The following is a 12,802-nucleotide window of genomic DNA, read 5'->3' on the forward strand; positions in this document are numbered from 1 at the left end:
GGAACCGACTCGGCGCTTGGAGTACCTGAGAGTCTTATTTGACACAGCTCTGGGCCAAGTATTTCTTCCAGAGCCATGCTGACTGAAGCTCCAGAAGCAGATTTTGGAGTTGCTACGGAGGCAGTGGCGGCATCTACAGGTCCTGCAGTTGATGGTGGTGACCGTAGAGGTGGTTCTTTGGGCCACAGCTCACATGAGACCCCTCCAAAGACTCCTGTTACGCTGGTCCCCCCTCAGTTGGACTGGCTACAACAGCTGCTCGCCCGGCTACCTACAATACAGTGAAGAGCAGTGGTGGTGGCGGCAGAGGTCAATTGCACTTTCTTGGGGCATCCCTCTTTGCATCACCTCCTGGGAGATACTAATGATCCATGCCAGCCTTTACGGTTGGGGGGGGGGGTCATTGCAACAGACACTCAGTTCAGGGACGTGGAACTCCGGCTCAGCAGAGGTGCTCCATAAATTGCCTGGAACACGGAACCATTCATCTAGAAGTCTCAGGAAAGGAAGGCAAATCTGTCTTCTCAGACAATGCGACAGTGGTAGCATATGTCAACAAGCAAGGAGACGCCAGAAGTGTCCTTTTGCCCCTAGAAGCATCCCTCCTGCCCTATTCGCGCGTGGGGTGGAGCTTTGGGGGGAAGCGTCTGGTGGCAGGAGGGAGTGGGCATTCCTCCTGCCATTTTTTTGGGTTCGAGGAGGGAGGGGCACTGTGTGTGTGTGTGTGTTTGGGGGGGGGGGCGTTTTATTGGGAGGCTGCTTTTTTTTAAATTGGGCAGAGTCTCTGGATTTGCATGCAAACTTAATAGTGAATCAATCGCTATTGGAAAATCGGCCAGAGAATTGGCCAACAGTGATTGAGTCGCTATTGTTAAGTGAATCTAGCCCTTAGTGTTGGTGTAACCAAGCCCAATGTATCCTCCCTCCAGGATGGAAGTACAGTAGGTTTCTATTTGAGCCCACTGGAGATTGTCCTCTGGAAGAGATTTCCAGATCTGTAACATAACACTTCCGATTATTATTTTTTAATTTATTTAATTTTCTATACCGTTCTCTCCCAGGGGAGTTCAGAAGGGTTTACATTAATTTATTCAGGTACTCAAGCATTTTTCCCTCTCACAATTTACCTAATGTACCTGGGGCAATGGGGGGATTACCGTATTTTCGCGGATATAACGCGCGCGTTATACGCGTTTTTACGTACCGCGCATACCCCTCGCGCGTTATATGCGTGAGCGCGGTATATAACTTTTTTTTTTCAATCCGATCGGCATCCCTCCTACGAACCGGTATCCTCCCCCCCCCCCTCCCCCGCTCACCCCTCCCCCGCGATCCTACATCCCCCCCCCAGCACCGCAAAACATGCCTTACCCGATTGGGCACCGGCACCAGCACCAATGCACAGGATGTGCCAGTGCCAGTGCCCGAAGATCCTCCCTCGTTGGTTTGGTTTGGGTTGGTTTGGGCTGGGCTGAGCTGGGCGTTGCGGTGCAGGAGAGATCCTCCTTCTTCCTGCGCCGGGCTGGACTAGGCTTTGAGCATTTGCGCATGCTCAAAGCCTTCTGGTCTCGCTCTCTCCGAGATTTCGAGAGAGCGAGACCAGAAGGCTTTGAGCATGCCGGATCGGATTGAAAAAAAAAAGTTGTAAAACGCGGGTAAGCTAGCGGGGGGGAGGATGTCGGTTCGGAGTAGGCGGGAGAGGTTTTAGCATGCGCGGTATACGCGTGTGCGCGCTATATTAAATTTTTTTTACATAGATTTGTGTTCCCCGCTCGCTATACCCGTGTGCGCGTTTTACACGGGTGCGCGTTATATCCGCGAAAATACGGTAAGTGACTTGCCCAGTTGGTTTGCCCAGTATGATCAGAATCTGACGGAATCCAACTTCATCGCCTCCCCCTCCCCCTCCCCAGCCTCTTCTTTTTCCAGGCTGCCTAAGAAGGAAGAAGAAAAATCTAAACCCGAAGATTTTGTTGGTATCCCAATGTTTTTCCTGTCTGAAATTGGCTGTGAGATGTTCCAGTTCTGGCTTGGGTGTTCTTTGGAAAATGTTCCTCTGTGTGGAATTCTCCTTTCTTCCTCACAAATATCCAAAGTGCTTTCTAAAATTTGATGGTATTGAAAAGATTTGGTGATCCGCTTTTTTTGTTTTATTACACCTGTAACTTGTACCTTGTACTCTCTACACTCATGTCACCCCCTTTCCTTAACCCTTTCAGGACCAAGGGACATATTTGTCCCATAACTTTAAAATCCTATCAATTTTGATTGGGATAGTCTACAGTTCTAAATTTGATATGTATGGATTCCATATGATACTGCCTTTGTGTAAACAAACTGGTTCCGACATTCATTCATTAGCGTCGTTGCCAGATTGACGAGAAGATTCACTTGCCACACTGTCCATAAACCAGAAGTGTGATTTTTAAAAAAAAAAAAATATTTCACAAAAAAAATCAATTTTTTGGCATCTGCAAGCCCTTTTTACCATAAAAATGTCGTCAAAACTACAAAAATTGGCCTACGATCCTTATGGTCCTGAAAGGGTTAAATCACTTCACTGGCTCCTTCTCCGCCTTCGCATTCAGTTCAAGCTCCTATTGCTAACCTACAAGTGTGTTCATTCTGCTGCCCCTCAATATCTCTCCTCACTTCTCTCTCCTTATACACCACCCGGAGAAGCTGCTCTTACCTTTACCCTTCTCCTCCACTGCCAATTCCAGACTTCGTTCCTTTCCTCTAGCTGCTCCCTATGCCTGGAATAAATTGCCTGAGTTTGTCCGTCAAGCCCCTTCCTTTCCCTTGTTTAAAAGCAGACTGAAAACCCACCTTTTTTGATAGAGCCTTCAATCCTTAACCTTACTCCTCTGCCCTCCAACCCAGCCAGCTGATTATCCATTCCCCTTAACTGTATCCATGAAATCCTGTTTGTCTGTCTTGCCTATTTAGATTGTAAGCTCTTTGGAGCAGGCACCGTCTTCTTTGTGACTCTGTACAGTGCTGTATATGTCTGGTAGTGCTATAGAAATAATTCATAGTAGTAACATAGAAAAATATAGAAACATAGAAAAATGACAGCAGAAAAGGGCCACAGCCCACCAAGTCTGCCCACTCTAATGACCCACCCCCCTTACTTTACCCCCCCTAGAGATCCTACTTCGTATCCCATTTACTTTTAAAATCTGGCATGCTACTGGCCTCAATCACCTGCAGTGGAAGTTCATTCCAATGGTCAAACCACCCTTTCGGTGAAGAAATACTTTCTGGTGTCGCCATGAAATTTCCCACCCCTGATTTTCAGCGGATGCCCTCTCGTGGCCGAGGGTCCTTTAAAAAAGAAGAGTGTGAAGAGTTTTAGTCTTTGGGAAGCAGAGCTGAGCTTGTGATGTCATAATGCCTCCAATAAGAGCCACCAATAAGAGTCAACCTCATCAGTGATGTCACAATGGCTCGAGTGTCCTGTACTCCCCTCTGCCCTCCAACCCAGCCAGCTGATTAACCCTTCCCCTTAACTGTATCCATGACATCCTGTTTGTCTGTCTTGTCTGTTTAGATTGTAAGCTCTTTTCTTCTTCATTGTGACTCTGTACAGCGCTGCGTACATCTGGTAGCGCTGTTGAAATAATATGATCCAGCTTATATGAATGGTTGCTTGCTTTTTAAATTCAGTTCTAGTATTGAGCTGCTCTTAAGTTGTTGTTGTTTTTTTTTTTTTTCTTGCTGTCCAGATGTCTCTAAACTGTCTTTTTATGGGTTTCGAACGTATTGAGACATATGTGACTATCACATTGCATTTAACAGTTAAAAAATTTGTTACCTATTATACTTTATTTCAGTTGAGAAATTTGGATCCATTTTTAATGCTGGATGAATTTAAAGGGGGGAAGCCTGCAGGTTTTCCTGATCACCCTCACCGGGGCTTTGAAACGGTAAGTTGTAAGAAGAAAATGGATATTTATTTTTCATCTGTCCTGTCTGTTGTTTATTTTTCCCCTAACTGCTTGTCTTGAGTTTGAAGATAGCAGGATGCCAGTGGTTGGTTCTGATATCTATAACCTAAGGGTGTGGTGTAATGGTTGGAGCTACAGCCTCAACACCCTGAGGCTGTGGGTTCAAACTAGAGAGTTGCTCGGGGACAGAAATCCCACCCATCTCCGCCCGTCCCCGCCAGGATCCTCTCCGTACCCACCCATCCCCGCAAGGAATTGCCTCCATCCCAGCCCGTCCCCATAAAAAGCAGCAATTACTTCTGACAGGATCATCAATTCCACAGTTTCTTTTGTGTTTGCGCTGCTGTTTTCCTTGTGGAATCTCTTTGGTGGAACCCTTTTTTTGATTTCTGTTCAGGTAATTAACTTATAAACCCCCTCTTTTACTAAGGATGACGTGTCCATTATATTATATGGACGAGCCCTGCTTCCAAAGCCTTCCATCCCCGTGGGAGTCCCGTTGGCTAGAGGGGGATCCCCGTGGGAGTCCTGTGGGTTAGGGAGGGATTCCTGCAGGACCCCCCGCGAGATCCGCGGGATTCCCGCAACCCCCGTTCCCGTGCAGAGCTCTAGTTCAAACCCCATGCTGCTCCTTGTGACCCTGGGAAAGTCACTTAATCCTCCACTGCCCCGAGTTCTGTACATTAGATAAGACTGTAAGGCCGCCAGGGCAGATAGGAGGGGAGAAAAAACGCTCGAGTACCTGATTGTAAATGGCTTAATGCACCTTCTCAAATAAGATCTTTGTATTTCGCTTCAGGTCTTCTGAAAAATCTTAAAAACACGTTGAGGTCTGCAATGTTTTATCCCTTTTAGATAAATTGTTGTAAAGTGAATCGAGTCCTATTTTTTTAGGAATGATTCAGTATATAAATCTAAGATTAGATTAGATATTTAGAAACTCTTCTCGTCTCCTGCGCTTCACCATTAGATGGCATCGTTCATACTTGTTTGTAACTGAATCTTGGAAGCCTTTCGTCCCAGTATGAATATAGCGTTGCCTTTTTACGAAGCAGGTCGTCTTCCCAACATATTATACAGCTGTGGAAGATGGTAACACATCTGTTACTGGTAATTTGCTCTTTCACTAACTTTTAATATAGTTAAAGGGTATGTTTTTGGCTTGGTTTTTGTTTACATTTTTTTTTATTAGATCTGTTACAAATTATCGGGAGAGGCGCAGAGAACATAAGGCCCCTGTGCCAATCCATTGTGCAACGGAAGGATTGCGTGAAGTTCTGGGTGCCTATCTGAAGGCTTTAAAAGGCGTTGAGTGAATGTATTCATCAAGCCTTGTCATATTGTTCCTTTTGTAAATTAGTTAAGACCAATTTGTATGATTAATTTATTACCTGAATTGGGATATTTTATGATTGTAACTAGTGTATCCATTGTGCTACTGTATTTTTCACTGATTGTCCAGTTTCTCTTTTATGTAAGCCGCCTAGAACTGCTGGTGATGGCGGTATAAAAGAATAAAGTTATTATTATTATAGAGACTCTAACCACTAGGCTACTCCTCCACTCCGTGCAGGCTTAGGAGAGCTGCTGCTTTTATATCCGAGTGCATTTCGTGGCACCTTGAAAGGCCACCATCCTAGAAAGTTATGGGCTCTAAGAACCCTCTTTGTCTGACTTGGATGATTTTATGATGATCCAGGATGACGTCTGGGCAGAGCTGTGATGTAGACACAAGTGGGCCATGCACTTTTTTTTTTTTTCTTTTCTTTTTAATAGCAGGTGTAAATGTGTATGGCCATTAATGCACAGCTTGGGGTACTTTGTTTAAAAGAGAAATATCCCCAAATGTGACTATGTTCTTGTATCACTGTACCAAGAGCCTTTCCCAAAACAAAAAGTTGGGTATTTCTAGCATTTATGTGAATCCAGAAGATCAAATGATTTCCCTGTCAGGTTAAAAATGTTCATAGTACTAGATAAAACATGCAGCAAATATAATTTTTAATACATAATTGGTGTTTTGGGGTTTGGTTTTGTTTTTTATTCTGCGTATGCATTGAATATCTGACATCTGCCACCAAGTTTTTATTAAGCCATCCTAAACCATTAATTACCATATGGTTTGCAGCTGCCTGAAATGGTGTACAAAGAACGCTTTGTATTTTTTTCAAATTCTTGATAGGGAGCCATCTTGTGGTATGTTGCTGTAAACTGCCAGCCTTGTTTGTTCATTCAATGTTCTATACTCTTCTCCCAGGGGATCACACAATGGTTTATATGACTTTATTCAGGTCCTCAAGCATTTTTTCCCTGTCTGTCCCAGTGGGTTCACAATCTATCTAATGTACCTGGGGCAATGGGGGGAATTAAGTGACTTGCCCAGAGTCACAAGGAGCAATGTGAGTTGAACCCACAACCTCAGGGAGCTGAGGCTGTAGCTTTAACCACTGCGCCACTCTAGAAATCAAAATGTAGTGAAAGTGAGCCTAGTCTACGACAATCAAGCCATTGTGACATCACTGATGAGGTTGGCTCTTATTGGTGGATTGAGGCATTGTGACATCACAGTCTCAGCTCTGGTTACCAGAGACAAAAACTTTTCACACTATTTATACAATTTTCTATACTGTTCTCCCAGGGGAGCTCAGAAGGGTTTACATAAATTTATTCAGGTACTGAAGCATTTACCTTATCTGTCCCAGTGGGCTCAGGTAACTAATGTACCTGGGGTAATGGGGGGATTAAGTGACTTGCCTAGGATCACAAGGAGCAGCATGGGTTTGAACCCACAACCTCAGGGTGCTGAGGCTGTAACTTTAACTACTGCATCACTCTAGAAATCAAAATGTAGTGAAAGTGAGCCAAGTAAAGAACAATGAAGCCATTGTGACATCACTGATGAGGTTGTCTCTTATTGGTGGAATGAGGCATTGTGACATCACAGTCTCAGCTCAGAGACAAAAACTTTTCACACTATTTATTCAGTTTTCTATACCGTTCTCCCAGGGGAGCTCAGAATGTTTTGAAAGAACTTATTCAGGTACTCGGCGCATTTTTTCTTGTCTTTCCCAGTGGGCTTACAATTATCTAATGTACCTGGGGAATGGGGGAATTAAGTGACTTGCCTAGGGTCACAAGGAGCAGTATGGGTTTGAACCCCCAACCTCAAGGGTGCTGAGGCTGTAGCTTTAACCACTGTGCCACACTCTCCACTTAATGTCACTGTCTACATTTAGGGTTCTTTCCACGAAGGTGCGTTAGGGCCTTAATGCGCGGAATAGCGCATGCTAAAATGCTGCACGCACTAGCCGCTATCGCCGCCTCTTGAGCAGGCGGTAGTTTTTCGGCTAGCGCATGCTAATCCAGTGCGTGCACTAAAAATGTTAGCGCACTTTCGTAAAAGGCTCACATTTGCTCTTAGCTCATCCATCAATCCAGCCTGTAAATATGTACATATCCCAGGGACATAGTCCACACCAGTGGTCTCAAACTCGAACCATTAGTGGGGCCACATTTTGGATTTGTAGTACTTGGAGGGCCGCAGAAAAAAATAGTTAATGTCTTATTAAAGAAATGACAACTTTGCAGAGGAAAACTCTTTATAGTTTATAAATCTTTCCTTTAACAGTTAAAGGAAAGATTTATAAACTATAAAGAGTTTTACTTTATGCAAAATTGTTTCTGCGGCCCTCACATTTAAAGTTGAATATCTTTCCTTTCTCAAAACTGACACATTTCAATCACTATATTGAAAATAAAATCATTTTCCCTACCTTTGTTGTCTGGTGACTTTATTTTTCTGTGCATTTAACTGTGTTTCCAGGGTCTTCTTGTCCTTTGACTGGTTTTCTCTCCATCTTCACTTTCTGCCTTGCATCCATCTTTGGCATTAACTGCTTTCTTTTCAAAATCTACGTTTCCATGTCTTACCTTCCCTTCTGTCTCTCTCTTCTTCTGTCCCTATTTCCATGGTCTGACATCTCTTTCTTTCCTTTCTCTCCCTCCTTCCTTCCTTCCTTTCTCCTGGTCTGGCATCTGTCTCCTTCCCTCCCCCAACTTTTTATTTCTTTCACCCTGCCCCCTTCTTTCTTTCTCTCTCTCCGTGCCCCTTTCTGTCTGTGTCCCGTCTCCCTTCTTTCTTTCTGTCTCCCTGTCCCCCCCCCTTTCTTTACTTCTCCCTGCCCTCCCCCAAGCCACTACCATCGGGGAACAGGCCGCGCCGAGGTCTTAACTCTCCCTGTTTATCTTCCCCAGTGCGGGGCCGACCAATACTCGCCACCCGACGTCAATTCTAACGTCGGGGAGGAAGTTCTGGGCCAGCCAGGCAACGATTGGCTGGCCCGGAACTTCCTCCCCGACGTTAGAATTGACGTCGAGTGGCGAGAATTGGTCGGCTCCGAGCTGGGGAAGATAAACAGGGAGAGTTAAGACCTCGGCGCGGCCTGTTCCCCGATTGCAGTGGCTTGGGGGAGGGCAGTTGGAAGGGAAGTAGATTGGAGACCCCTGCTTTAGTCGAGGACAGATTGTGGGCCACAAAATAGTCCCTGGGGGCCGCATGCGGCCCGCGTGCCGCGTGTTTGAGACCACTGGTCTACACTATTCAGCCTTCTACATATTCATGCTTCTGTCTGCACAAAAATCTGAGTTTAACACGTGGCTCAGACCATTCCCACGTTAACGTGCATGACTTGTTCTTCATTTTGTTCTATGTCCCCCTCTTTCCCTATTCACGCCCCCCCCCCCCAAACAAACAAACTCTAACACCACCAAGCAATATTTGATTTAGATTTTTAACCCTCTTGAGGGATAGGGAGTTCCCTTTCCCACTTTGACAGCCTAGATTTTCACAGCGGAAAATTCAAATCCTTAACGAGGGAGAGCAACTTGGCACAAATTTCTCGTGCCGTCTGCCTGTGCCCAAATGTAATTCCGGGCAAATCGCAACATCTGCCAAAAGGTTAGCAATAGCACATTATTCCTTCTTGGCTTTCAGCCGCGGTGGCATGAATCAGAAGGTGCTGTCATGTCTTCTAGCACACTAAATTTAAAATGTCTCGTGTGTTCAGTGAGTTATAATTGCGTTAGTTTCTTTGAAAAAGACCTTCATTTCCCAAAGTAAAAGTCCCCTACAGTTCAAATGTTCTTACAAGATATATATATATATATATATATATATATATATATTAGTCTTTAAGCCGGGTGCTAGAGACTCCTCTTCCTGTATAAATTTTTTTTTTTTTCATTTTAGACTTCCTCCCCTTCCCGTCCCACCTTTCGCTTTTTCAACCCCCTTGCATCATCCGCTCCTTCCCCTGCGCGGGCCACCGGAGCAGAGAGGATGGGGCGGAGGGGGCTGCCGGCCGGGGCTGGAGGAGTAGCAGCAGCCACTGCCGATCGCAGCCTCTGTCCCGCCTTTGCCTTCTTATAGTTTTCTTCACCGATCCTTTGGAGAGCGGCCTGCAAGGTTCGCTACAGCGGCTGGTGAACCTCAGCAGGCCGCTTTGAAGAGGACTGGTAGCGAGAGGGAGGAGTCGCTGGCACACGTGCCTCCAGCTAGCGCAGGCGCCGTGAGGACTGGCACAGAAGCACACCTCACGCCACCAGGACTCACGGACTTTCGACAGCGCATGTGCGCTCTTGGGTTTTATTATTATAGATATATAATTTATTTATTTATTTATTTATTTTTTAACATATGTTTATTGAGAGTGGACAGAGTCGCAACCAGGCAGAAGACATGCGCATATAGCAAGAATATATTGTTTGTATGTTTTTGGATTTTTTTCTTTATTGAAACCATATGGATACAAAGAACTCTTAAATAATCAACCGGAGTTCATTAACAGACTTAATTCCTTATAATTCTTTAAAATCGCTTCGTTCAATGTCACAAAATCTTCTCGTCATACCTTCTTTAAAATGAATCAACATGCTGCGTTCCAATAACTTTGCTGTCACTGCTCCTACTCTCTGGAATTCACTGCCCAATCATTTGCGCAGTGAATCCGCAATAAAACAATTCAAATCAAAACTAAAAACATTTTTGTTCCAGGATGCCTTTGGACAAAACAAACAAATTTTATCACTTTCTACCCTAACCTATTGTTTTTTTCCTTTTGTTGTTTTGCTTTTTCTTTCACGATTGTAGTTCGGCCCTTTCTTTCCTACTGTTTGAAGTAAGTCAATGTGTTTTTCTAAGCCACTTTGGTTTTGTCTATTATCTCTGATTTTTAATCTGTTTTTATGTAAATTTTACATTGTACACCGCTTAGAAACCTGATTAAGCGGTTTAAAATCATTTTTAATAAACTTGAAACTTGAACAAAACATTGTACGGGCTTCAAGAACACATTTTCACACCTTCCCTCCTTCCAGCGCGTAGGTAGAGTTACCATATTTCAATACAATACAATAAACCAATTTCTAGGTAGTTCTATGTGATTCACAAAAGAGTAATAAAAATAGAAAAGAAAACATAGGAAGAGAAAAAAACTAGTTGTCTATAAACCTATTAATGAGAGAAGTTTTTTGTTGCCTTCTAAAGTGAAGAAATGAATGAGACGTGGAAAACAAATGCCTGAGATCATTATCATACATAGCAGTTTGAAAAGAGAGTAAACGTTAGTGAGATGTTTTTTTTTTTTTTTAAATTTGCATCCATTAGCTGGTGGAAAGACGAAGAAAGAATGAGTGTTTTTTCTGGGGTTCTTCTGGAAAGAAAAAGCAAATAGGTCTATCGGATATTGTGGTGCTTCACCAGTGACAACTTTGTAGTAGAAGCAGCCCAGTTGAAAAATTAATGTGCGACTCCACAGGGAGCCAGTGCAAATTTCGATACAGAGGAGTGACTGGCTCCTATTTCTTTTGGTTATGCATTAGTTTAATTGCAGTATTCTGAATAATACGCAATCTTGACATATTTTTCTTGAGGCTTGTATAAAAGGGCTTGTGGCCCTGCCCCGCCCCTGAACAAACCTCTTCTCTCCTTCCCTGTGCTCTGGGGGGCCTCTGAGCATACATGGATGCAGTGATGTAGTACGGGGGGGGGGGGGTCCACCCAGGGTGCCATGGTGGGGACACCGGTACCCCTCCGCCTCTTCCCACTCCTTCCCTCACCTGTACCCCCTCACTCCTTCCCTTACCGGCACCCCTCCGCCTCTTCCCACTCCTTCCCTCACCTGTACCCCCTCACTCCTTCCCTCACCGGTACCCCTCTGCCTCTTCCCACTCCTTCCCTCACCGGTACCCCTCTGCCTCTTCCCACTCCTTCCCTCACCGGTACCCCTCTACCTTGTACCACTCCTTCTCTCACCGGTACCCCTCTGCCTCTTCCCACTCCTTCCCTCACCTGTACCCCCTCGCTCCTTCCCTCACCAGTACTTCTCTGCCTCTTCCCATTCCTTCCCTCACCTGTACCCCCTCGCTCCTTCCCTCACCAGTACTTCTCTGCCTCTTCCCATTCCTTCCCTCACCTGTACCTCCTCACTCCTTCTCTCACCGGGGCCCCTCTACCTCTTCCCACTCCTTCGCTCACCGGTATCCCTCTGCCTCTTCCCACTCCTTCCGTCACTGGTACCCCTCTACCTCTTCCCACTCCTTCCCTCACCTGTACCCCCTCGCTCCGTCCCTCACCGGTACCCCTCTACCTCTTCCCACTCCTTTTCCTCACTGGTACCCCTCTGCCTCTTCCCACTCCTTCCCTCACCGGTACCCCCTCACTCCTTCCATCACCGGTACCCCTCTACCTCTTCCCACTCCTTCCCTCATCTGTACCCCCTCACTCCTTCCCTCATCTGTACCCCCTCACTCCTTCCCTCATCGGTACCTCTCTACCTCTTCCTTCCCTCATCTGTACCCCCTTGCTCCTTCCCTCCGCCTCTTCTCCCCCCCTTCCCCTGTACCTCTAGTTGTTCACCGCCATGAGCAACAACAAGAACGTGCTCCTTACGACTGCGTCGTCTCTCCCGCCAACCGTCACTTCCAGGTGCCACTCATAGGAAGTGACATGGAGAGCCAATGAGGTTGCAAGGAGCACGTTGAAGTTCTTGTTGTTCGTGGCGGTGAACAACTAGAGGTTTGGGGAAGGGGGGGGACACATGCAACAGGGGAGGGGCACCTCTCTGCTTTGCTATGCCACTGCATGGATGTCACATGATGACGTCGCACACATTTTTTGGATGCCCTCCAGATGCAGCCCCCAAGCTCCTAAACCCAGAGAAATGGCTGGCTTTTTGAAAAGCCAGCCAGACAGTCCTCTAAAGGACATGTCCAGGTAAATCTGGGCATATGGTAACCCTGTGCATAGGACTGGTGTTAAGTCTTAAATATGGAAAATGTATCTATCGATAATAGAGAATGACAACGGGGGCAAATTTTTCTCCGTCCCCATGGGAACTCATTTTCCCATCCCATTCTTTTCCTGTCCCTGCGCCATTCCTGCAAGCTCTGTCCTCGTCTGCCCAAGCCTCAAACATTTTAAAATCCTAAGTAGCAACATTTCTAGAGCTCAGACTGTGATGTCATAATGCCTCATTCCACCAATGCTTAAGCTCCGTCCTCATCTGCACAAGCCTCAAACACTTTAAAATCATACGTAGCAACATTCTAGAGCTCAGACTGTGATGTCATAATGCCTCATTCCACCAATGCCTAAACTCCGTCCTCATCTGCACAAGCCTCAAACACTTTAAAATCATACGTAGCAACATTCTAGAGCTCAGACTGTGATGTCATAATGCCTCATTCCACCAATGCCTAAACTCCGTCCTCATCTGCACAAGCCTCAAACACTTTAAAATCATACGTAGCAACATTCTAGAGCTCAGACTGTGATGTCATAATGCCTCATTCCA

The 12,802-nt window shown here is 45.5% G+C and overlaps 1 protein-coding gene across 5 annotated transcripts in view; it reads left to right on the forward strand.

Annotated features, from left to right (window-relative positions):
• The window catches only part of PIR (pirin), a 78,329-nt gene that overhangs the window by 13,228 nt on the left and 52,299 nt on the right, over positions 1 to 12,802 (forward strand). For 4 of the 5 annotated variants that reach the window (XM_033950535.1, XM_033950539.1, XM_033950536.1 and 1 more), the window contains exon 3: positions 3,837 to 3,929. The exons of the other annotated variant lie outside the window; for it this stretch is intronic. In XM_033950535.1, coding sequence (XP_033806426.1) covers positions 3,837 to 3,929 — 93 coding nt within the window. The remainder of the gene's footprint in view (positions 1 to 3,836; positions 3,930 to 12,802) is intronic. 5 annotated transcript variants of the gene reach the window in all.

Source organism: Geotrypetes seraphini, chromosome 6 (genome assembly GCF_902459505.1).
Source record: "Geotrypetes seraphini chromosome 6, aGeoSer1.1, whole genome shotgun sequence".
Classification (NCBI taxonomy): Eukaryota; Metazoa; Chordata; class Amphibia; order Gymnophiona; family Dermophiidae; genus Geotrypetes; species Geotrypetes seraphini.